Source organism: Sycon ciliatum, chromosome 11, assembly GCF_964019385.1.
Source record: "Sycon ciliatum chromosome 11, ocSycCili1.1, whole genome shotgun sequence".
Classification (NCBI taxonomy): domain Eukaryota; kingdom Metazoa; phylum Porifera; class Calcarea; order Leucosolenida; family Sycettidae; genus Sycon; species Sycon ciliatum.
Genome location: NC_088653.1, coordinates 13629727 through 13655764, shown reverse-complemented (window position 1 = coordinate 13655764; position 26038 = coordinate 13629727). Strand labels below are relative to the sequence as shown.

The 26038-nt window shown below is 47.5% G+C and overlaps 1 protein-coding gene across 1 annotated transcript; it reads right to left on the bottom strand.

The window, feature by feature from the left end:
- Nucleotides 1-7408: 7408 nt before the first annotated feature.
- Nucleotides 7409-13090, bottom strand: LOC135827108 (uncharacterized). Its single transcript, XM_065339632.1, has 2 exons — nucleotides 8251-13090; nucleotides 7409-8106 (listed from the first exon to the last, which is right to left on the bottom strand). Exons 1-2 carry the CDS (start codon nucleotides 13088-13090, stop codon nucleotides 7409-7411), a joined length of 5538 nt encoding a protein of 1845 aa, XP_065195704.1.
- Nucleotides 13091-26038: the final 12948 nt, after the last annotated feature.

The window sequence follows — 26038 nt, the reverse complement described above, 5'->3', positions numbered from 1 at the left end:
TAAGTGATCGGACATCGTCCATCAAGCGTCATTTGTCGGGCAGTGCTAGTTGTCGTAAGTTGTATAGTGATGATATCTTTTCGATTTTGACTCGTGGAAGGTCTAAGTTACATCTTGCTGTGTTAGAAGCTCTGTATATTCGTAAACTAGATCCAGAACTATGTGTACAGAAGGAGAATGTGTTATCGTTGCAGTTGTTTGGTGTCACACCTCGTGAAAGTGTGACAAGTGTTCCCTGATGTGTTCAACGTGTTTGTCTACAACTTGCAGCTGTTTGTTTTTGAGTTTTTAACACTTTAATCATGTTTAACACCTATGTTGAAGTGTTGACTTTTTCTTTCTTTCATTCTCTATATAGTTATGTGTTTTTCTAATTTCCAACATTCCCTGTACTATCCTGAAGAGAAGGGAAAGAAAACGTTTGATAGAAAAAGTGTCTACTGAATTGTGTGGATTTGCGTCGTTGCATGCGAATACGTATTACGAAACTGTTTTCCCCACCGCCTCCAAACTACTGTTTGAAAAGTAAAATAAAATAAAATTTTCAAAGGATTTGGAGAATTTCAAATTCAAAGGATCAGTTTGGGAAGTGAACTGCATGAAAAGAGAATAAATCGCCAGATCCACCAGGACTCGAACCCGGGACCTTGCTTAACCGCCTACGGTCAGTTTCTTGACCCTACCAGAAGGGAAAGGGAGTGATAATTTTTTTGAAATGATTTTGAGAACTTCCAATTCAGAGGATCCGTTGGGGAAGTGACCTGCCTGAGTGAAAAGAGATAAAATCGCCAGACCCACCAGGACTCGAACCCGGGACCTTGCTTGTCATGAGCAATGCTCTAACCACTGAGCTATGGGACCGGGCTGAACCTAGAAGGCGCTGACAAGTGTTTCACTCCAAAGGCAGCTCACAACACGTGCCACACATACTGATGGCACTTGGGTCTTTCTCCCTCCCCCAGGGGACCACTTACGGTCAGTTTCTTGACCCTACCAGAGATGAAAGAGAGTGATACATTTTCTAAAGGATTAGGAGAACTTCAAATTCAAAGAATCAGTTGGGGAAGTGAACTGCCTGAAAAGAGAAAAAAATCGAGTGCACCAGTGCACAAAACGATATTGTCAGCAAAGGAAATCTTCGGACGACCACGCATTCTCTTACCATCCACGACACCAAACATCACGTCAGGTTCAAGCTCGCAGCCAGACGGGCGGCAGGTTTGCCCGAAATAGGTCAGTTTGCGGATCTAGATCCTGGCTAGCAGCTGTCGCTGTACTCCAAACTTCACCAGGATACTTTCATTCGGGCGCTTCTCCATCTAGGATACGTCGGTAGCACCTCATTTTTGCTGCCTGTATTCGTCGTTCATCTGGCTTCCGGAGAGTCCAACTCTCAGCTCCATACAGCACAACAGACCGCACAAGAGCATGCACTATCCGGATTCTCAGCTGTCTGGAGATGTTGTGGTCTTTCCAACTGGAGCATACGCTCTTTCGCCATGGCTATTCTTGATCGAATATCGAGGCTGCAACCACCGTTTGTTGTCTTCCAGGATCCGAGATAATTGCATCTCCTCACCTCTGCAATTCTTTCTCCATCGACCGCAAGTGGCGTTGGAGCAGTATCGTTTGCACCAGCAGTTCAGGTTCCGATATGCATGATCTTGGTTTTGGACAGATTCAGTGACAGGCCCTTCTCTCTTCCAGCGTCATTAACAGCATTGGTGAGGGTGGAAACTTCTGATGGATGTGCACACAATCCGGTGTCATCTGCATATCGTAGGTTCGGCAAACGCTCGATGATGAGTTGGATTTGTGCTATTCCAAATAATTGTTTGTGATCACAGTACCGCATCGAGCAGAACTGAGTCTTTATCCAAAAGCTTACCGAAGGGGACGCTGCAAAACATTACTGAACAAATGATCCCTGTAAGCGCCACATGGCAGACGTCCGAGCCCTTGTCCATTGCCTGGACGTCCATCTCCAAAAGGAATTCCATCTTCGTCTCAATGCTACAGTGCGACTTGGCATAAAGTCGTACATAAAGTCTAGAGAGTCGTCGTACTTACGCGATAGATAACTGAAATAAAATATTTTTTGCAGGCAATGTCGCCTTTTATTGCCCACCGCGTGAAAGGTGCTGATTCCCTGGAGTATGGGCAACAATCACGTGCCATGTGATAATCCCAAATGCTTCACGTTCTGAAACCATTGTAGCCCCTTAACAAACTGCAGATTGATTCTCCTCCGATGTCGTCGATTTCAATCTCAGATTTTCACGCATTGACAATGATTTAAAAGGGAATTACCACTTCAACTTATCGATAAAGAGTTCGTTTATGTTAAAGTGTTGCTCTTCCAGAAAAATTCTCAAATACGCTGACCTCAGCATGCAATGTCGAGTCATAGTTATGAAAAGTAATGTTTGTACTTCCAGTGACCGTGTAGATTGTGACTTTGTGTTTGCTTCCGATCTCACTGCTGAAGCTTCACCCATTGCTACCACTGCTAGTAAGCTAGTAAGCCCGTTAATGAATGACTGCATGTTGCTTCCCTTCCCATTATTATTGTAAGTACTCGCCCAGCAGAAGCCGCGTGGAATTTCTCGGTCTCGATAGGTACGGCCGGATTTGATATCTTCTGTGTAGAGCGCTGGTCTAATTTTCTCACAAACGTGTCACATTGCGTAAAACTTTCTTGAAATATTAGTCACAACAGGGAACGGACGTTTTTCAAACTGGGCCCTGAACGTAATCTGCACACTGAAAGTAAGCACATTCTTTCTCACACTTACCTGATTTCGAAAATAGCGAGTCTTAACTCTCACCGATCAGCAGCGCAAGAACTAAAAAAGAGTTGAAGACACACTCCTTTGTTTTCACCTATAGGGACTAAGTTTCTATAGAGTAGCAGTCAGTGTTCATCAGGTTCATTTGAAAGATCAGGGCAGATCTGGCCGGTCACCGTCGACGGCTTCATAAAGACTGAGTCCTTCACAATTCCTGACAAGTTTGCGTGAACCTGATCTTAGCCTAGCAATCAGCTAGAATATGGTCAATATGGAATTTGTTTTTCAAGACCGAAACATCATTATAATGCTGACTGTGACGAGGCTGTTCCGATTCTGAAGGTTTTGGATTTGAAATTTGGTCCCACTTTACTATTGGAGAACTACCGCACCCTCGACCTCTACCGATGCAAAAGGTTAGTCATCAATCTTCGAGATTGCAGCAGTGTGTAGCAATCTTTTGACGGTTTAGTTGAAGAGAACTTCGTGAATGCACTGGGTCGACTGCATTTGGCTTGTCGTGAAGATCTACGGATAGCCGTTATCGATTGTGCTAGCCATTGGGCAGCTTATGTTGTCGAGATGGTTTGTAACTGGCGAACACCAGAGTGCTTTGAAGGAGATAACGAAGATTTAGATGCAACAGCAGTGAGCGGATCATCATGTTAGACGCTCACACCCAGTCATATCTACCGAAAGTCATGGCTGAATTCTATCGGATTTATAATCCCCGGATGTCTGGCCCTGTGGTCCAGTTATCATTTGTTAGGCACGGAGCAGTTGATCGAGGAATTAAAGTTCCGTTATGGAGGCTTATACCCTTCAGATGTTCCCAAAATCCGTTCATTATTCAATATAAAATTCATACACGCTTGCGTTTCGTTAGGTTCAATACCGGAATTCCCAATTGAAAATGTCAGAAAGTAGGAAGTAGTAGTAGTAGATTCTATTATTTTACTAGGCGAGTCCCAACAGGCGTTGCCTTTTAACTGGGAACCCAAGGTCTTTTATGTCGTAGCTTTTTTGGTGGGAGGGCGAAATGAATGGAGGAACGATTTCACGATTTATACTTCTGGCTGAGAGCGATGCACAAGAACAGTGGTTTCTGCACGCATATTTTGCCTTAATATTCTAGCTGATTTTTAATTCTTTATGCCACGCTATGTGTTCCATAGGATTAACCTTTTGTGCGATTGGTGCCGTGCTCATGCGAATGATAGCGGAGTATCGATTGCTTCAGATTGTACTCCTGCATTGGATTCGAAATCACGTGACGAACTTCCAAAATCTCTGTTTGCAAACGATGTAACAACACTTCTTTCCCCAACATAATGAACGCAGCTTTTTGGAGAAATAAAACCGAGCTTTCATCTAACATGTTTGATTTGCTTTTGTTCTTTATGCAGTAGAATAATTATTCTTATGAATCTCTTCCTTTTGAAATTATCTCCCATTGTGTTTTACACCTTATGAGAATCGTTGCAGTTTCTGATATCTGGCAGATAAATATGCGTACACAGGACTATCGTATCCCAAAATATCGATTGTCCTTAACAGGAAAAATCCTCATTATGCTGTGATGCAACTGCATTCACGCCCAACCTCACCACACACTGTCGTTTCATATTCAGTTTGGATTCTGTTGATATTGTTGTACCTCCCGTAACACAGTAGCCTGTGGCTTTTTGTTTGCCTGATCTTTCACTATTGGAGCTCGTGACGACTAGCACCACTCCTACACTGCATGGGTCTGAATATCTTCCGTCACTGCAATCACTACACAATTATTCAATAGAGGGTTTGCGTTAAAGATGTGTTAGGTGTGAATGCAGTGACTGAAGATATTCAGCAGAATGCAGTGTAGGAGGGACGCTAGTCGTCAAGACCTCCAAAAGTGAATTATAAGACAAACAGAAGTCAAAGGCTACTGTGTCTGGGATGACACTGTAACCAGGAAAGCAGACAGGTTAAAAGTCGGACAAGACAAAACTAAGAGTAACAACATAGCACAATCGCAGTATTGCCTGATACTAGGGCTGCCAGGAGAAATAAACACATATGTACAATTGTGCTCACTCAGATCCGACAGTTGGAGAAAACCTATATACAATGTATCGTTATGCCGAGATGCAACTGATGCGCATCCACGCTGAACTTCATCATGCACTGTAGAGTTATATGCATTATGGAGACTGTAGGTATTGTTGCACTTCCAGTGACAGTGTAGCCTGTGACTTAGTGTTTGCCTTAGAGCTCACTTATACAATTCCGAAGCACTAGTACTAATGTTGCCGTGCATTCCTCTTGAATGCCTTCATTCATTGCATACACTATGTGCATTATCAATACATGGGTTGCTTTTTCTTTGTACAGGGCGTGATGGCATCGACTTCAGGTTAGAGCTGAAACGATAGCCAGGCAAGTGTCGTGGACAATTTGAAAGTCTGACAAGATGAACTATTAGAATAGAAACATGGGACAAATCCAGTATGGCCTGACAAATGAGCTGCCAGGATAGATACAGACATTATGACAGTTGCACTCACTGAAACCGGACATGGCAATAGAAACTGGAGCCATGGACTACTCTCGACTACGACCCTGTTCTTTTACATGTGCAAATCTATCAGCACTGGTATCATTTCCAAGGAGTCAGGGTGGGCCTCAACTGGAGTACGGACTTGGTGCTTTCTTGCAGGTTTGCGGAGTTTACGGTTTGATGAACGCCTCGTGTGCTCTGGATGGCAGTCGTGAGTCAGTCAGGAAAAACGCGAGCTCCCACTTAGAGAGCAACACACAATTCCCCAAGCATCGCTGAAGGCGCACGGACCTCTTCTTAACATCCCTGTTCTTGCGCACGATTAGGTCCAGCCTCACTCGTACCACTTCCAGGGAGACAATATCCAAGGATGTTAAAGACGACAAATACATGTATGCACTTAAGGGGCAGGCTTCACCGATCGCAACTCTGCATGTATATGATTTGATTGTACTTCAATGCTTGTTGGCAACGAGCTAACACGTGTAACGGATACAGACTGGTCTAACAGAGACTACCACAAATGGATTTTTCATTGTGAGCAGATTTGTCAAATGCAATTTTCTTAAAAAAAGGTCTATGTGTTTCGTCTTTAATAGTGGTTAGGGAGTCGCCAGCTACAGGCGAGGGTCCCTGGCTCGAGGACTGGTGGTGACCATCTGTCGTGCAGGTTCTCACACGCAACGGGAAAACTTCGGTGTAGTAAAATAGATTTGGCAAACAACAAAGGACAACCCTTTCTCTTCGAAGAACCGAACTTGCCGAGCCTCCATAGACAAAAAACCCTGAAACAGCCCTACACTACACTAGTACGGGAATTCAGCGCAGAGCAAAAAATAATCATGAGTCATTATACAATGCATGCAGTGTAGCCGTGAAAACTGGTGAATAAAGAATGCAGTAGGTTGGCAGCACGTGACCCGTCGTACCGCAGTACGCGACGGCGTCGCGGCTTAGAAAATGAAAGGAAACACTGCGAGAAAAGACAAAACGAAAATACATGTCCCTTTGTCAAAACTTAGAAGAAACAAACAAAATGCGACCAAGAATCACTTTGAGAGTCAACGTCAATACTCTTGTGCAGTTGTGCAAATTCTTGTCTTCCACTGTGCAACGCAAGAAACAAACACACCTACGAAATAACTCGTGAACTAACTGTAGGCTAAATCACTACATGTACGCGAAATTGCGTTCCAAAATAAACTGAATTTCTGAGACATTTCATATTTCACATCCTGAGAGAAATATTGAATAGTAAATACTTCATAAAAAACACATGGCCACGACGGCCTTCCCAACATACCCCCCTCCTTGATACATCCATATCAAAGAATGAGTAAAATGAGAAAAGAGATCGAACTGACTAAAGATGGCGATAAGTCCATCTAAAACGTGCGTACGGACTGTCAGCCTTTCACAACCGGACATAGCCGTACAACTGACCTGGTTACCTGCTTGCCTCCGACCTGGAGCTTAGCGACACGCACTCTGCCGTCAGAACCAGGGTAGACCTCCAACACCCGTCCAAGAGGCCACCTGCCACGGGGGTATCAGCTGACACAACGAGGACGATGTCACCGACACTGAGATCCGGGTACTCTTTCCACCACTTGGAGCGACGATTCAGGGCTGGTATCCACTCCTGCATCCACCTTCGCCAGACATGGGATACAAGCATTTGGACGTGTTGCCAGCGGCGCCGAAGACACGGTGACTCGACGGCAAGATGATAGTGCTCAATGCGTCCAACCAGGAAGTGATTCGGTGTGAGTGGCAAGTCGTCGCGGCTGTCACTAGAGGGAGGAACAATTGGACGAGAGTTGAGTAGCGCCTCTGCGCTGCAGAATGCTGTTCGCAGCTCCTCATCGGTGATTGATGCCTGCTGTAGAACATGGTAAATAGCCTTCTTTGCTGCTTTTACCATACTTTCGTGAACGCCTCCAAAGTGTGGTGTCTGGGCAGGGATGAAATGCCACTTGATCCTCTTCATGGTAGCGCTGTGCTCCAGGACGTGTTGCTCCTGCTCGGTGAAAATCTCCGATAGCTCACGATTAGCCCCGACGAAGTTCGTACCATTGTCCTAGAGCACTTCAGCAGGAACACCACGGCGGTTGCACATTCGTTGAAAGGCGTTCAGAAAGCTGTCGGTATCCAAACCTGTGGCCATTTCCAGATGCACAGCACGACAAAGACAGCAGGTGAAGACGCACAAGTACCGCTTAGCTCGTCGTTGCCCTCGACCCTGTACTGTTGCGAATGGTCCAGCAAAGTCTACGGCCACGCGACTGAAAGCGTGGAGAGGCTCCTTCAACCGGATCTTGGGCAATGGTGCCATGATCTGCGTGGCTGGTTGTGCTTTACGAAATTGACATTTCACACAGGAACGTTCGTACTCCCGGATGGCTTCTCGAATCGCCACGATCCAATGTTTCCTCATGAGGACTGCCATAGTGTGAGCTGTACCTGCGACGTGATGGTCTGCCTCATGCTGGTCTCTGATCACTAGCTGTGTTATCCAGCAAGACCGCGGCAAGATGATCGGGTGCTTGGCGTCTTGACTGAGATACTGTGCCTCTTGGAGCCGTCCTGTCATTCTCATCACACCAACTTCATCCAAGAACGGGGTCAGGCTGCTCAGTGGACTGGTTGCCGGTAATGGTTTGCCCTTCTGCAGTGACGAATATTCAGCAAAGGCGTCCTTCTGGCTTGACCGAATAACGGCCTGGAGAGTGTCTTCGACTTCCTCGACCGTCAGCTGACCATACTGTCTCTGCGTGGCTGGGATTCGGCAGTTTGAGGAAAAGCGCAGCACCCACGCCGTCAAGCGGACCAGCCGCTGAAGCGAAGAGAATCATTCAGGCGCCAGAACCCACTCACTCGTCGAGAGGAAAGACACACATGTCACTTGGTGGTGTTGCTGACCTTCTTCGGGTGGTTTGGCTTTCGTGCGGACCTCTGGTGCAGCTGGAACGTTGAATCCCTCGGGCTGCTGTGGCCGTTCTTCGATGCTCTGAACGAGATATGACGGACCGTTCCACCACAGCACATTCATCGCGATAGTAGCGCTTGATGTTCCTCGTGACAGGATGTCAGCTGGATTCACCGCCGTCGGAACGTAGAACCACTGACTAGGCGAGGAAGAAGCCTGGATCTCACCGACGCGGTTGGCCACGAATGGCTTGAAGACCCGGCTGCTGTTCCTTATCCACCACAGGACATCCATGCTGTCACTCCAGAACACGACATTCTCCATTGCGATGGCGAGTGTCTTGGCTACGGACACACCAAGACGACATCCGATGACTGCTCCCATTAGCTCGAGTCGGGGGATGCTAACAGCTGATAACGGTGCCACTTTGGCTCGAGCCATGACGAATCGACTGGACCTCGTACCATCCTGGTACACATGACAGAGATAAGCGACTGCTCCATATGCATCTTGCGAGGCATCGCAGAATACATGTAGCTGAGTCTCCACCACCTCCTCATCGCGTTGAAGACACCGGTGAACTCGGACATCCTGGAGTGCATCCATGTCGGCACACCACTTTTGCGCCTCTGCGCCTAGCTCTGGCGGCAGAGAGTCGTCCCAGTCAGCACCTGCTAGCCACATCTTCTGGAACAACATCCGACCAACTATGGTGAATGGCAGTACGAATCCGATCGGATCAAACAATGTGGCTAGGTTCTTCAAGAACGCTCTCTTGGTGACAATGTCTGATGGCGGCTTGACATGAATCAGGAACTCGTCTTCCTCTGCTCGCCACTTAACTCCGAGAGTCTTGGTCGTCGGCAGGATTCCATTAGCGAGGTCCACTTCCTTGGCTCGGTCCTCCTCGGGGACTTCGGCGAGCACCTCAACATTGTTGGAAATCCATTTTCGCACATGCATTCCAGCGAGACCCCACAGCGCCGTAAGCTCGTGGTACAGCTGAATCGCTAGCTCTGTTGACTTTGTCGAGTCCATTGAATCGTCCATGTACGTGGACTTCAACACGGTTTCTGCTGCCATAGGAAACTCCTCCTGGTTCCGCCGCGCATGCTCTTGCGAGACCAGTTGAGCTAAGAATGGAGATGCATTGATCCCGAACACCACTCTATTGTACTGGTAAACGGCCGGTTGGTCCTCCGTATCTTCTCGCCAAAGAAATCGATGGAACTGTCGGTCATCCTCTTCCAACTCGATTTGTAGATACATCTCTGCCACGTCGGCTACCAGTGCGTTTGGGTGTCGCCGAAACCGCAGGAGAACGTCGGTGAGGTCCCGTTGTAGTTTGGGCCCAGTGCTGATGTAGTCATTCAGACACTTGCCTTTCGTCTTTGCTGCTGCATCAAAGACCACACGCACCTTTGTGGATGTAGCCCCAGGCCGTACAACAGCAAAGTGCGGCAGATACCAGCCGTCGCCATCACTTGCGTTGCTGATCTTGCTGATATACCCTTGTTCTAAGTGACGGCGAATCACGGTTCGGTATTCCTCAGCGATGTCTGGCTCCTTCGCCAGGCGTCTCTCTGCTGCGATGAGCCGCTTCATTGCAGTTTCTCGACTGTAGTTGTCCGGAGGTGGTCTCTTGATCCACGGCTCCGAAACCTGGTATCTTCCGTTCTTGTAGGTCATCGACTGGACCGTCTGATCAAAAACGGCTTGATCATCTGCACAGAATTCGTACGACTGGGAAAGTTCCTCCACCTCCCACATCCTTCTCACCAGTGCATTCAGGTCGACGTCCTTTCCGAAGTACGTGCGGGTGAAATTTGTCGTCTGTTGCGGTCTGGTGGTCCTGCCAACGCATGTCCACCCGAGTGGCGTTCTGCGTGCGAATGGCTCATGAGCCTCACCATAGACTTCCTCCATGCACCTGTGGAGACTAGCGTGGTCAAGGCCGATCAGCGCCTCTACTCGCTTCTTCTGGCATTGCGGAAACTCAATGCCGTTGAGGTGCGGATACCGTGTCTGATCTACCGACCAATCATGAGGTGTAAGGTTACCGGTGACATTCTTGGCCGTCAGAGCAGAGAACTGTGTGATAAATCTGCCATCCAGACTCTCGATGTGGCAGTCGACTGGCATGGTCTCTAGGGTCTCGATGCGGCCGTTCAGCGTGCTCACTGACACTTCTTGTGTGGGAGCGCTAAGCTCTAGCTGTGCCGCAACGTCGCAATTAAGGTAAGACTGCGTGCTGCCGTCGTCCAGCAGCGCGTTGACCGTGACATTCTTGTCGCCGTGGCGAAGTATGACGGGAACGGTTCGCAGTGCGACAGCTCTAACGCCGACACTACTCATATGTGTGGCCATGGAACTGGTGTCACCCCCCTCCCTGGAGGCGCTAGACTGGAGCACTGGCTTCTGTGAGGCTCCATTCGAGTCTGTAGTAGTACTAGACTTTCCGTGCAGCAACGCGTTGTGGGTCTCTGTACAACCATCTGCACCACAGGGCTGCGACCTGGGACAGTTATTTCCCAAATGACCAGAGTTGAGGCAACGGTAGCAAAGCTTGAGCGTCCGGGCCTTCTGCCAACGCTCTGCAATTGACAGCTTCCGATACTCTAGGCATTTCCAAACGGGATGGATCTTCGTGCAGATCGGGCAACTGCTGCTGCTCTGGGCCTTCTTGGGCTTGTCAGCGAAGAATGCCTGATGCTTCACTCCACCATGACTGGCCTGGCCCTTCAGCGGGTGACTCTTTGCTGTTTGAGTGGACCCTACTGGAGTTGCCGTGGAGATACCTTGGATCGTCTCCTGGGCTCGTACTTGGAACTCGCTTTCCAGCTCCACCCATTGCAGAAGCGCTTCGACAGATTCAGAGGTGCTTGTCTGGTGTATCCACTTCTGGTAGCTCAGCAGAAGAGACACCCCCAGCTTCTGTGTTAGCCGGACATAAAATGTCCCGTTAGCCAACTCCTGTGTCTGACCACTCGCCTTCAAATTCACCACAGCGACATCGAGTAGCTCCGCAAAACGCTCCAACTCCTGGGCGTTTGCAGATCTCATCGCTGGGAACTTCTCAAGGGCTTCTAGATGCACTGCAACTAGACGTCGCTGACCACCGAACTTGTGTTCCAGCCTACGTCGTGCTGCCTCATACGCCTCGGCCGAGTAGCCAAGAGTGTCGATAGACCGTAGTGCATCGCCCGCGAGGTATTTCCGGAGCTGCAATAACTTCAGCCCATCCGGAATGTTAGCGCAGCCAATGCACATCTCAAACGCCGCCTTCCACGTCTCATATTGCCGCTTGTCGCCCTTGAACGTTGGAATTGACACTTTCTCTAAATGTCGGTACAATTCGATTCTACCAGAACTACTCGCTTGCACTGGTAGACCACTCGGCGATGTCATGGCAACTGGAAGACTGCTCGGCTGCACAAGACCATAATCTTCACGGTTTGATGCGTGACCTGGCTGACCAACTGGTATTTGTTGCATGACCGGTTGGGTCGCTGGTGGGGTAGACATTATTCCAGACTGATTCGGCAAGACGTGCGTCGGGAAGTCGGGTGCCGACAAGAAACCCGGTGGTGTTCCAAATGAGAATGGATGTCCAGAATGGGTTGGCGGTGGAACGTACAAATTTCCTGATCCCGGCACAAATGCAGGTGTAGAAGCCGAGAGAGTATGACTTGCAACTGCACGAGGCTGCACAGCTGGAGTTGGTTGCATCCCACGAGGAGGCTGCACTGCACGAGTTGGTTGCGTCTGGCCTGACTGTACGAGTATGGTCGTGGCCGACAATGCTCTGGGTGGTACACTGACCCCACTTGAACTACGGTTAGGGGCAGTGATTCCGTTTCTTGCCGAAGCTGCCGACGTAGATACCGGTGCCTGCTGCACGCCAGACTGAGCAATGCCACTTGCCTGGTTACTCCCTGCAGACTGATGACCAATGTTCAGCGGTGTTGCCATGGTTTCGGCGGTTGCCATGGCAACCGGGTGAACTTTTGACAAGAGCTCCGCCGTAAACGGTAACGTAGGTACAGACGACAAAGAGACCGGAAAGGACACCTTGATTGTGCGTGACTTGTCTGTACTCACATTGGTTGCCATGGTTGCACTTGACGACGACACAATTGGCTGGCTGTCACTGAAGCTTGCCATGTCAGCCCCAGGCGGTTCGTCCTGTCTATCACGATGGTCACCACTTGGAGTTCCCAGGGGGAGTGCCGATGCATTTGCTCCCAGAGGTGCTCCCGAGGAAACGGCAGGCGGCTGGGTAGTCCTCTCAACAGTCGCACTCTGGCTGACACTGGATGCAGACACATTCCCAAAACGACTGAGACTCTTCTCAGCACACATGTTCTGTTTTTCCTCAAGGGCCTTGCTAGGAGAGTGTGGCGGTGTCAACATCCTCCCACTTGCTCTGGGATTCTCCAAGCTCTGCGTCAACATTGCCTTTACTAATCTTATGTTCTTGGCTCTGGTGATGGAAGCTGGCGAACTTTCACCCGTTCTGGCTCGACTTGGCCTCTTGCTGATTTCTGCCAGCACGTCGCTGGTCTTGCTGACAGCATCGCTGTAGTCGACGTTGATGACCTCTATCTCCTCGTGCACTTTTTCTGTGGGTAGTCCTAATTCTGCGTACCGCGTTACCAGTTTTAGACACACATCCACAGCGTTGTGAACACTCTCAGTCACGTCATCCAACAACCTCTTGATCTCTTTCGAGGTCGCATCCTCTTCGTAGATCCTGCTGAGCAACAAGTTTCGATTTCGTGTGACATGGAACTTGGCCTTGGCCTTCGCTTTCTTGCACTCCTCAAGATCCATGTTGTCCAGCGAAAACCCGAAATGCTACTCACTACCACACTGCGCTTGGTGAAGGAACCACTACTTGACAACCATCCTCTGCTACCAATTTGTCATGCAGGTTCTCACACGCAACGGGAAAACTTCGTGGTAGTAAAATAGATTTGGCAAACAACAAAAGACAACCCTTTCTCTTCGAAGAACCGAACTTGCCGAGCCTCCATAGACAAAAAACCCTGAAACAGCCCTACACTACACTACAGTCAGTTTCAAAAAGATTAGCAATCCTGGCGATCGCCCAGGGAGTTTGCCGTCTTACCGTATGCGCGCTCGAGAGCTGGCTGGAAAAACTCACTGTGAACTCGAAGAAATAATCCGCGCGAAAGCATGAAAAATGACAACTCACTCACGTCGGTACATATACATGTACATCTGGTTTACAACATAATGTCGAAAGTGTGGTAAATGTTGACGAGCGGGATGGGTCCTAATTCGTTTCGTGCCCAATTTCTTTGAGCTGCGATGCAATTTACTCTCACGATGTGACGAAAACGACATCGACACAGACTCATTCCCAAGGCCATGACTTGGCAAAGCTATCCGTGTGACTTCGACGACATTTTGAGAAAAGCAGACGCCTGTGAAAGCTGATAGAAGACGGCGTTGACTCCTAAATTCAAATAAATTGGCGATCTTGAAATACTAAAATAATTCTCAAAGAGAAATCGATCGATCGATGTGCCGTTGTATTGAACTACACGTAGCTACAGCGCAATGACTTCCGTGTTCACTCACACCGTTTCAGTGTTGTGGGTGTGTTCACATGACGTGAACCAGTCAAGTGTTCCGCAGGAAACGCGAGCTCCAACAACAACAAGTCATTCGGCGCAGCAACCTTCTTTGGCTTGTACTTTTTGTACCAGCGTGATCTGGTGATCACCAAAACAATGAAAAAAAGTTTGACTTGAAGATAGTTTGGGATTTGAACTCACAACTTTATGGTCAGCAGACAGCATTCATAACCACAAGGCCAAAAAGGAAAGGATAAATCGTGGGTTTTGATAAAAAAAATCGATACTCACATCCAGGGCAAATTGTAAACCATGGGAAAAGGCCGGAAACCTGGCCGAAATTATAACTCCTCAACGGCTGGTCCAATTGTTCCGAAACCTTCACAGAACAATTTGCCGTGTCCTAACAAGCCATTCTATGTTATTTGTTGTCCAAATTTCCCTTATCTTCATACTTTTTAAGACCAAAACCTGATTGCTAATCTTTTTGAAATGGACTATAGTACGGGAATTCGGCGCAGAGCAAAAAATAATCATGAGTCATTATACAATGCATGCAGTGTAGCCGTGAAAACTGGTGAATAAAGAATGCAGTAGGTTGGCAGCACGTGACCCGTCGTACCGCAGTACGCGACGGCGTCGAGGCTTAGAAAATGAAAGGAAACACTGCGAGAAAAGACAAAACGAAAATACATGTCCCTTTGTCAAAACTTAGAAGAAACAAACAAAATGCGACCAAGAATCATTTTGAGAGTCAACGTCAATACTCTTGTGCAGTTGTGCAAATTCTTGTCTTGCACTGTGCAACGCAAGAAACAAACACACCTACGAAATAACTCGTGAACTAACTGTAGGCTAAATCACTACATGTACGCGAAATTGCGTTCCAAAATAAACTGAATTTCTGAGACATTTCATATTTCACATCCTGAGAGAAATATTGAATAGTAAATACTTCATAAAAAACACATGGCCACGACGGCCTTCCCAACACCATCAATTTTTGTTCAGACTTTTCCCGTTTTTGTTTTTCCTTCAAATCAGTGAATTGTGCGTTTCCTTTTTCTTCAGTTGTTGTGTCAGGCCGGTGTTACCATGTTCTGTGATTGCCCGTACGAGGGGATTTGGCCTTTTTTTGACATTTGGCATTTTTTAACAAATTTGTAAAATTTGCTTTTCTTCTGGCTGTCTATCTGCTCCGGATCGCTGTATCGAAACATGGGTGGTGGCAAATCAGAGCCAGTTTATCGTAGATCAACATTGACCAGAAAATTTGGTGCATATAATTCAATTCTCCCTGCCACGTCGGTATAACTAGTGGTGGGTGCTTTGCCATTTTGTGTAAAATGTGTAAAATGAGACCCTGAATGGACGAGGAGAGCAGTGAATTGCTTCCGCAGGGCCTTTGGATGACGTCAGGCCATCTTTCCATCACTAAAGACACTAATGAAGAACAGTAGGTCACGCAATACACTCTGTGAGAATGACAACATGGCTGCGATGCTATGCTACCTATCCAAATCACCTTATAACACAGCCACTAGTTACAAATACTTCCTCAGTATACAAACAAATCGTGACTTTTTTTAAAAGCTGCGCACAGCTCTGGAATTGTTCCGATAGACTCGGAATAACACTTGTGGCATTGTCTAACCTGTTTACAAGCTACATGTATATACAAAGAAAAAAGCAACTCAGACGAATGAGATTGTTTTTTTTCAGAGTCTTCGTCGCTCATGTCATTGTCACCTGACGACGCCGACTACGCATCGCCAACAGTCGCTGCTTGCGCTCGCATTTCGTTCAGATTCTTGTCACCTGCAGTGATGATCCGACCCTGGACTTTCGCTAGGTCCTCTTCATCTCTAGAGCTGTGTACGAATCGGTGTCGACTATATTTAGTTGTTCCAACCCGCGGCCTTCATTATGCCGTGAAACGAGTCATACAAGCACATCCACACGCTTCGCATTTTCTAGCCAGGATAATCCTCCCAAGCATTCTACAATGGCTTCGAGGAGGTCCCTGCGATTCCCCTTGGCGACAATGGAGACGTCTAACTGGAGAGAGGCGAAGAAAGCCAGGCAATCGACATTTTGATTCTGAGTCTGCGCTGGTTGTACGACGACTGAAATGTTTCATCTTGCCGTGCGAGCGAAACAAATCGATGTTCTCACGCCGCGTAGATCTATGGGGCCGCGCACCGCAAGGACGAGCCTGGCCAGTTTCAAGGTAGCGAGTGCCACGTGACTCCGTGTTCCAGCTAAGAGGTACACTTCGTCACTGAGTCAGTTTCGAGAAAGTGTTAGTTTTTTCATTATGACTCTTGAGTTTCTGTCGGCAACGTCTTCACACGCAGGGCGTCCGTAGTGAATCTGGTCGGGATCAACCAAACAAACCTCGACATGGACTTGGGTTGTCGATGACAGCCTTTGGCGCCGTTCGTTGAGCAGGTTCTTGCTCAAAAACACTGTCCAAAAAAAGTCACGAAGTTTTTGTATACGGAGGAAATACAAAAACACGGCTTTCGTAGCATACAATGTAGTTCACTCCTCTGTTGACAGATTAATGTTCATCCACTAGCAATCCTTGAAGTGATACATATCAACCTCAGAACATTGATGACCGAATATCGCAGTTTGTGATGCCATTTTTCAAATTTGTTAAAAAATGACACACCAATTATTTGAATCCTGAGAATACTGTGACAGTAGGACATGATTCAAGACACTTTCCAAGGTGGGATCATTCCCATTTGTGGACACAACGGGCATGAAGGATAGTACTTCCACTTGAAACTATTCATTTGGACGTAGCTTGTCTAGAAGTGACTGAAAAAACGTCATTTTACAACCTTGTTAAAAAAGCCAAATCACCTGGTATAGGAGACTTTTCTCGAGGGGTTCGCGTACCGGGCAGGTCAAAAACAAGGAGTCGTACAACTCCCTGGTCAAGAACCACCCTTCCGCTTCCGTGGTACGCCACCACCCCGTGATCAGGCGTCAGATGCGGCTCCTAAAAGATGGGGGAGCATAGATCAGATCCACCAACCATAGGCCAAAGACCTAAATCCCATTTGACACATCCATGCTTTACTCATGCCAGGCCACGAGCAATATATAAGAGAATTATCCACACGACAAAAATGATAGTGGCGGATCTCGGGAGTGCTCAACAAATGTTTAACTCACTATGAGCTAGGAGACCGAAGTGGCATCTGATGGTTTTGCCTCTTTCCCACACTCAAGTAAGTCGAGCGCGTAGGTGAAGATTACCAGACTGTAGCGCTAAGAGCTGACTTAGCAATTATTTTGTTCCTTGTTTCAAGACATTTCAAGAAAGCTGAGGATCGTGTAATTCGTCATAGGGACGGCAAAGTTACCGATCATTGAGCAGGTAGTGCTTGCATCAGAAAAAATAGCCTTTTATAGGTGTTGGTGTGGGGCAACATCCAGGCATCATGGAGCTGAATGGCTTATTATCCTGTGCCTAAGCAGCATAACGTACCCTACAAGAACGGGGCCACCTTTAGTACATTCATTTCTGTACTTATCAAGTTTAGGAGGTCGGCCAAGCAGATGATTTGCGATGAGATTGGTCAACGGCGGTCAAAGTCATTCCAGTTAATTTAATTAAAAACCCATTCAGCGCTACTGGGCCTTGCCTATGGTACTCTGCATATAAAATGCTAAAATAAGGCAAATAGAAAGTTCTAAAACTCCAGGGTTCTGGCAACTGGGTCCTCAAATATTTTGGAAATGATTGCCAAGACTATCAACCACAGGGTGACAGAATCGATACAGTCCCCGAAAAGAATAGCGCTTCACAATAGGGGACGCAAGTTTGCTCAAATTGCGTGAAATACGCTAAATGTGTGCAATTGCAGCTGAAAGATCGCTGAAAAGAGAAGAAAAAAAGACGCATAGTGTTACCAAGCGGGATTCGTACCGACGACCTATCGTACAAGAGGCAGGATCATGATCCAACTGACTAACAGTGCTTTTACACACCTGATATTGACGGAAATCACTATATATCCCATGACGTCTATAGACATCATCCCGCGCATGGGGGGCATTTTCAATGACGTCTATAGATGTCATCAGCGTTCAATGGGCACCTGCATGTCTAGGGTCCATGAATGGTTTCTGTTTCCGAATGTCCCACTTCCAAGGTATTACTTTTGTAGCTCGTAACTTCAGCACCGTCTCACCATAATGTCTATTCTCTTCGTGCTTCGTTTACATCAGATGCAGCACCCCCCCCCCCAACCCCCTTCCGCCTAATAATTCTGTAATATTATACAAGGCAATATGGCGGTAAACACACGCCTGCCCACACACGCTCTCTAAGCTACACAGTTCTGGCACAGAGCTCTCCTTCTCACCACCACCAATATCTGTTCGCACCTGGCGCCTCGTCGATGCATGGTTGGCGGTATCCGACATAGCAGGCTGGTACATCAAGTGGCGCATGGCACATAGAAGATGACACAGCAACGGCATAGCTCGATTGCGACAAACGTTTCGTCCCCGCTGGTCTCATCAGGCAATCTTCTTCTTGGATGTCTTCATACGGAGCTTAACTCAGGAGAATGAAGTTGAAGCCACCACTGCAGCTGTACTTATGGTTGATGAAATATGGTGGTAACGACACACCTGGCAATATGGCGGTAAACACACGCCTGCCCACACACGCTCTCTAAGCTGCACAGTTCTGGCACAGAGCTCTCCTTCTCACCACCACCACCATCAGTTCGCGCCTGGCACCTCGTCAATGCATGGCTGGCGGTATCCCACACAGCTGACTGGTACATCAAGTAGCGCATGGCACATAGAAGATGACACAGCAACGGCATAGCTCGAATGCGACGTCCGTTTCGTCCTCGCTGGACTCATCAGGCAATCTTCTTCTTGGATGTCTTCATACGGAGCTTAACTCGGGAGAATGAAGTTTAAGACACCACTGCAGCTGTACTTATGGTTGATGAAATATGGTGGTAAAGACACACCTGGCAATATGGAGGTAAACACACGCTTGCCCACACACGCTCTCTAAGCTGCACAGTTCTGGCACAGAGCTCTCCTTCTCACCACAACCACCATCAGTTCGCGCCTGGCGCCTCGTCGATGCATGGTTGGCGGTATCCGACACAGCGGGCTGGTACATCAAGTAGTGCATGGCACATAGAAGATGACACAGCAACGGCATAGCTCGATTGCGACGTACGTTTCGTCCCCGCTGGACTTATCAGGCAATCCTCTTCTTGGATGTCTTCATACGGACCTTAACTCGGGAGAATAAAGTTGAAGACACCACTGCAGCTGTACTTATGGTTGATAAAATATGGTGGTAAAGACACACCTGGCAATATGGCGGTAAACACACGCCTGCCCACACACGCTGTCTAAGCTGCACAGTTCTGGCACAGAGCTCTCCTTCTCACCACCACCTCCACCATCAGTTCGCGCCTGGCGTCTCGTCGATGCATGGTTGGCGGTATCCGACACAGCAGGCTGGTACATCAAGTAGCGCATGGCACATAGAAGATGACACAGCAACGGCATAGCTCGATTGCGACGTACGCTTCGTCCCCGCTGGACTCATCAGGCAATCTTTTTCTTGGATGTCTTCATACGGAGCTTAACTCGGAAAAATGAAGTTGAAGACACCACTGCAGCTGTACTTATGGTTGATGAAATATGGTGGTAAAGACACACCTGGCAATACGGCGGTAAACGCACGCCTGCCCACACACGCTGTCTAAGCTGCACAGTTCTGGCACAGAGCTCTCCTTCTCACTGCCACCACCATCAGTTCGCGCCTGGCGCCTCGTCGATGCATGGTAGGCGGTATCCGACATAGCAGGCTGGTACATCAAGTAGCGCATGGCACATAGAAGATGACACAGCAACGGCATAGCTCGAGTGCGACGTACGTTTCGTCCTCGCTGGACTCATCAGGCAATCTTCTTCTTGGATGTCTTCATACGGAGCTTAACTCGGGAGAATGAAGTTGAAGACACCACTGCAGCTGTAATTATGGTTGATGAAATATGTTGGTAAAGACACACCTGGCAATATGGCGGTAAACACACGCCTGCCCACACACGCTCTCTAAGCTGCACAGTTCTAGCACAGAGCTCTCCTTCTCACCACCACCACCATCAGTTCGCGCCTGGCGCCTCGTCGATGCATGGTTGACGGTATCCGACACAGCAGGCTGGTACATCAAGTAGCGCATGGCACATAGAAGATGACACAAAAAGGCATAGCTCGATTGCGACGTACGTTTCGTCCCCGCTGGACTCATCAGGCTATCTTCTTCTTGAATGTCTTTATACGGAGCTTAACTCTGGAGAATGAAGTTGAAGACACCACTGCAGCTGTACTTATGGTTGATGATATATGGTGGTAAAGACACACCTGGCAATATGGCGGTAAACACACGCCTGCCCACACACGCTGTCTAAGCTGCACAGTTCTGGCACAGAGCTCTCCCGCTCACCACTACCACCATCAGTTCGCGCCTGGCGCCTCGTCGATGCATGGTTGGCGGTATCCGACACAGCAGGCTGGTACATCAAGTAGCGCATGGCACATAGAAGATGACACAGCAACGGCATAGCTCGATTGCGACGTACGCTTCGTCCCCGCTGGACTCATCAGGCAATCTTCTTCTTGGATGTCTTCATACGGAGCTTAACTCGGGAGAATGAAGTTCAAGACACCACTGCAGCTGTACTTATGGTTGATGAAATATGGTGGTAAAGACACACCTGGCAATATGGCGGTAAACGCACGCCTGCCCAAACACGCTCTCTAAGCTGCACAGTTCTGGAACAGAGCTCTCCTTCTCACTACCACCACCATCAGTTCGCGCCTGGCGCCTCGTCGATGCATGGTTGGCGGTATCCGACATAGCAGGCTGGTACATCACGTAGTGCATGGCACATAGAAGATGACACAGCAACAGCATGGCTCGATTGCGACGTACGTTTCGTCCCCGCTGGACTCATCAGGCAATCTTCTTCTTGGATGTCTTCATACGGAGCTTAACTCGGGAGAATGAAGTTGAAGACACCACTGCAGCTGTACTTATGGTTGATGAAATATGGTGGTAAAGACACACCTGGCAATATGGTGGTAAACACACGCCAGCTCACACACGCTCTCTAAGCTGCACAGTTCTGGCAAGAAGAAGATTGCCAGATGAGTCCAGCGAGGACGAAACGTACGTCGCAATCGAGCTATGCCGTTGCTGTGTCATCTTCTATGTGCCATGCGCTACTTCATGTACCAGCCTGCTATGTCGGATACCGCCAACCATGCATTGACGAGGCGCCAGGCGCGAACTGATGTTGGTGGTGGTGAGAAGGAGAGCTCTGGGCCAGAACTTTGCAGCTTACAGTCCATTCATAAAAAGATGGGTCCTGGCTCTGGCGAGCTCCCCTATTTGGCGATTTTTCGTGATATAATCGTACACAGTGCAGTGCTGCGAACTTTGAAATTTGAAAAAGGGTCCAAAAAGGGTGCCTGAACTGGGGTTCGAACCGCAGAATGCACTGTTGCAGGCGCGGTCAAACGGCCTGGATTTTGATGGTTTTTCCCAATTCAGTGCTTTTGGGGCAAAACCTGGCTGAAATCCTATTCTTGCTATGGCTTGCTTTTTGGACAAAAAAACTTCAGAAACATAATTGGAAAAGGATTCCATATGGGAGTGCAGAAAAAAATTTAAAAAAAAACCCAACGTTTGACCCATTTATGGCCAAAAGCTAGAAGTTCATTTTTTCTGAATGGACTGTAAAGAGCGTGTGTGGGCAGGCGTGTGTTTACCGCCATATTGCCAGGTGTGTCTTTACCACCATATTTCATCAACCATATTATACAAGCAGCGAAACATAAGTTGAAGCGCTGAGGATCAGACAGATTTCTGCAGAGGGCGTGTAGCGCAAAAGGAGTTTGTTAGGTTTCAACAACAGTGTAGGTTTGCATCTTAGGAAAACCAAAGGCGGTCACATAGCCTTGCACTGTGCATATTATCATACAAACTGCTGCACGTTCCGATTCCATTGTAGCCCCTTTATGAACTGCAGATTGATTCTCCTCCGATGCGTTATAAAGCCTTCGAAAGTTGTTGCAGTTACTGATATAATATTCTAGCAGGTCCCTCCGCATACACGGGACTATCGAATCCATGCAAGATATTTCCAGACCCAAGAACATGTATGGTTGTGCTGTGGTGCAACTGATGCCCGCCCCTCCACGCTAACCTCAGCAGGTCAAGACGCTGTCGGCATAGCTGCACGTCCAGTGACACTGAAGCCTGTGCATTTGTGTTTACGTCAGATCTCAGTACTTGATCTTTAACGAATAGCACCACTGCTAATACGCTGCATTAGTGTGAATTTCTTCAGTCAATGTATCACCACATCGACTTGCGTTAACTGTGATGGGGATAATGGCATTGATCTGTGGTCAGAATCAGGCAAGCACACAGGCTAAAGGTCGGACAACACAAACTAGGAGTAGCAGCGTAGCACAATACCAGTGTTGCCTGACACTAGGGCTGCCAGGAGGGATACAGCTATAATTATGTATATGTACAGTTGAGTTCGCTGAAATGCGACAGGGGGACAACCACTTTACACAATGTATAGCGCTGACGATCACACAGTTCTCAGTAGAAGTCCTGCATCGCCAAAGATATTTGTAGAGATTCAACGTGACAGTCGGTATACACCTTAGCGCCATCTTCCGTGATTACACACACTTCGACTGAACTGTTATTCCCAGCACATTCCTAGCACCACTAGTCACTACTATATTGTAACAAATGCTGCACATTCCGTCTCCACATTCACCCACTTACTGACTGATTCCATGTTGCTTCTTTTCCCGCTATTATTCTAAGCACTCGACTGGCACCTTTCGCCTACCAGGAACCACGTGTGAGAATTTACTTGTAATTCCTCGGTCGCGATTAGTACGGCTGGATTTAATATCTACAGTGTACAGCGCAGGTCTAAATTCCTCACAAAAATGTCACATTGCGACACCCTTTCTGCATTCGTAATCAGAACAGTCATTGGACGTTAATCAACCTGGAAACCGAACGTAACCTGCACACCGATCGTTAGCACAGTCTTACTGACACTTGCCTGATTTTGTGTATAACAAGTTTCGGCTATCACCTATAATCTACTAAAGGGCTGACACAGAACTGTATATAATCAATCACCTTTGTTTTCACCTATAAGTACTTGGTTTCTAGAGAGTAGCAGTCAGTGTTCATCAGGTTCATTTAAAAGAGCAGAACAGCTGTAATCTGGTCGGTCACCGTCGACGGTTTATAGAGACTGAGTCCTTCACAACTCCTTGCAAGTTTGTGTGAAGCTTGCTTTATCCTAGCCATTGGGTCGAATATGGTCAATATAGAATTAGTTTTTAAGGTCGAAATAGACGGTTATTATGAGGACTATGAGGACTTTGACGAAGCTTATCCGATTCAGCGGGTTTTGAATTTGAAATTTGGTCCCCCTTTATTATTGGTGAGCTACACCACCGACGACCTATGCCGATGGCCAAGTATGATCATCAATCTCGGAGTTTGCAGTAGTGCGTCGAAGCCATTTGATGATGTAGCTGAAGAGAACTTCGTCCGTGCACTGGATCCACTTCACTTCCGTTGTAAACATCTGCGGATAACAGTTATCGATTGTCCTAGCCATTGGGCAGGTAATGTTGTCGAAAAGCTCTGTTTATGGCGACATCTAGGGTATCGAAGAGATGAGGAAGATCTAGCTATAACAGTATTAAGCGGATCATCATTGGAGACGCTCACGTCCATTAAGCTGTACCAGGAGTCAATACTGAATTGTATCCAATTTAAAGACCCCAGATATCTAGATCTGTGGTCCAGTTATCTTGTGTTTGGCAATGAGGCATGGACCGAGGAATTAAACTTCTCTTATGGAGTCGGATCCCTCTCACCTGCTCCCCACATTCACTTAGGTTTAGAATGCATACACGGTTGTTTACCGTTGGGTTCATTACCGGGATGCCCACTTGAAAACGTCAGAAAGTTGGTCGTTTATGTCATAGCCTTTTTGGTGGATAAGCGAATTGATTTGTTGAAATATTTCATTATTGATATTGTTGGCTGCGAGCTGTGCACAAGATTAGTAGTTTCTGCAGTCATATTTTGCCTTAATATTCTAGCCGATTTTCAATCCTTTATGCCACGCCATATGTTCCATAGCATTCACCTTTGGGGCTGTGCCCGTGTGGATGAAATCCGACTATCGATTGGTTTCTGCTTTAACGCTGCATTGAATCGGAATGCAAAAGAAAATGTTCGAGAATCTCTGATTGACGAGGATGTTACAACAATTTTCTCCCCGAAACCATGAACACAGCTTTTTTGGAATAATAAAACCGAACTTTCATGTAAGGGGTTTGATTTGCGTTTATTCTTTATGTAGTCAAATAATTGTTCTCACGAACTTCTTCCATTTGTAATTCTCCCATTGTGTTCTACGGCTTATGCGATTCGTTGCAGTTTTTGATATTTGGCAGATACATATGCGTACACAGGACTATCATATCAAAAAAGGAGATTTCCTGAAACAGGACAATTTATCATCAGGCTGTGAATCACGTCACAACGGACTAGGCATCGTTCGTGGTAACTAATAGGTTCTTGCCCATAGGCAATCATCAGACAACTGATACTGGTTGAACAGTTGGGCATGAAACTATTACTTGTAGTTACAACGAACGATGCTTGGTGCTCTGTACAGTGCGTAAGATAGCTTCATTTGAACCTTGTGGAACGAATATTGATCTCTCCACCGAGGCGGAGGACTCCCATTTGTTGTCGTTATGCAGTGATGCAACTGATGTGCATCCACGCTCAACCTCAGCACGCACTGTCGAGTCACATATGCAGTTTGGACACTGTTGAGATTGTTGTACTTCCCGTGGCACAGTAGCCTGTGTCTTTTGTTTGCCTTATTTCACTCTTGTAGCTCGTGACGACTAGCATCACGCGTACACTGCATTGGTCTGAATATCTTCCGTCAATGCATTCACTGCAATCATATCAGTCAAGTGTGAATGCATTGGCTTGTGGTCTGAGATGACACTGTAGCCAGGCAATCAGACAGGTTAAAAGTCAAACTATGAGAATAGAACCATGGCACAATCCCAGTATTGGCTGACACTAGGGCTGCCAGGACATAATACAGTTGGGCTCACTGAAATCTGACATTGGGAAAAAGCAGGAGACAAGGACTAGTCTCGAGTACTGCCAAGTTAGAGAGGAGCTTCCATTTGGCTGACCTGTAAGCCGTTACGTCGCAATGAGTTCAACTCAACGAAAGGTGAATTCAGACATCGACTTTGCTGACGGTATGTCTGGACACCCCAGCGGCTGCCGTCATCATGTGTATGTGGGGTGACCGCCTCGGTGAGCCATTTATTATCATGCCCAGTTGGCGGTTTTCCATCGATACGACACAACGAGATTAGAGACGTAACGGCTTCACTTCACAAGATCACGTGCAATAATGTGGCCATTGAGCCAAGTTATCAACCATTAACCGGAGAGCGACTTCGCTATCGCACAGCAATCACCGAGGACCAGGCACGTCTCGATATCAGTGTCAGTGGATTGTGGGGCAGTAGGTTCGAGCGCACACTCATTGATGTACGGGTGTTTAACCCTCATGCTGCCACGAACCACACTGCACAACTTGCCACTGTCTATCACCGACATGAACAGGGAAAACGGAGAAAGCCAGCGGAGCGGGTCCTGAATGTCGGGAATGCGTCGTTTGCCCCGGTCGTCATGACAGCGTCAGGTTGTTTTGGGCTTTCTGCAAACAGCCTGTATAAGAGAATCGCATCGCTGCTGACTGCCAGACGTAATGAACCATAATAGTTATTATTCACATGTCATGGCATTTGTCAGGTGCCCCATTTCCTTTGCCCTCCTGAGGTCATGTCTAATGTGCCTTAGAGGGTCTAGAACATTATTTGGAAAATATCTGTGGGACAGTTACATGCGGATTGTTCAGTTGCGACCACTCTTTCTCTGTGAGTAGTCACAGCCAGAATATAGGTATTTCTGTATTACAAGAGAGATTGGAAGCTTTTTCACAACTCTGAGTTTCACGTA

Coding starts and splice junctions, on each gene's coding strand:
- LOC135827108 (XM_065339632.1), bottom strand. CDS start 13,090: ATGGATCTTGAGGAGTGCAAGAAAGCGAAGGCCAAGGCCAAGTTCCAT. Junction 8,107..8,250: donor AGCCAAACCACCCGAAGAAG/GTCAGCAACACC, acceptor GCCGAATCCCAG/CCACGCAGAGACAGTATGGT.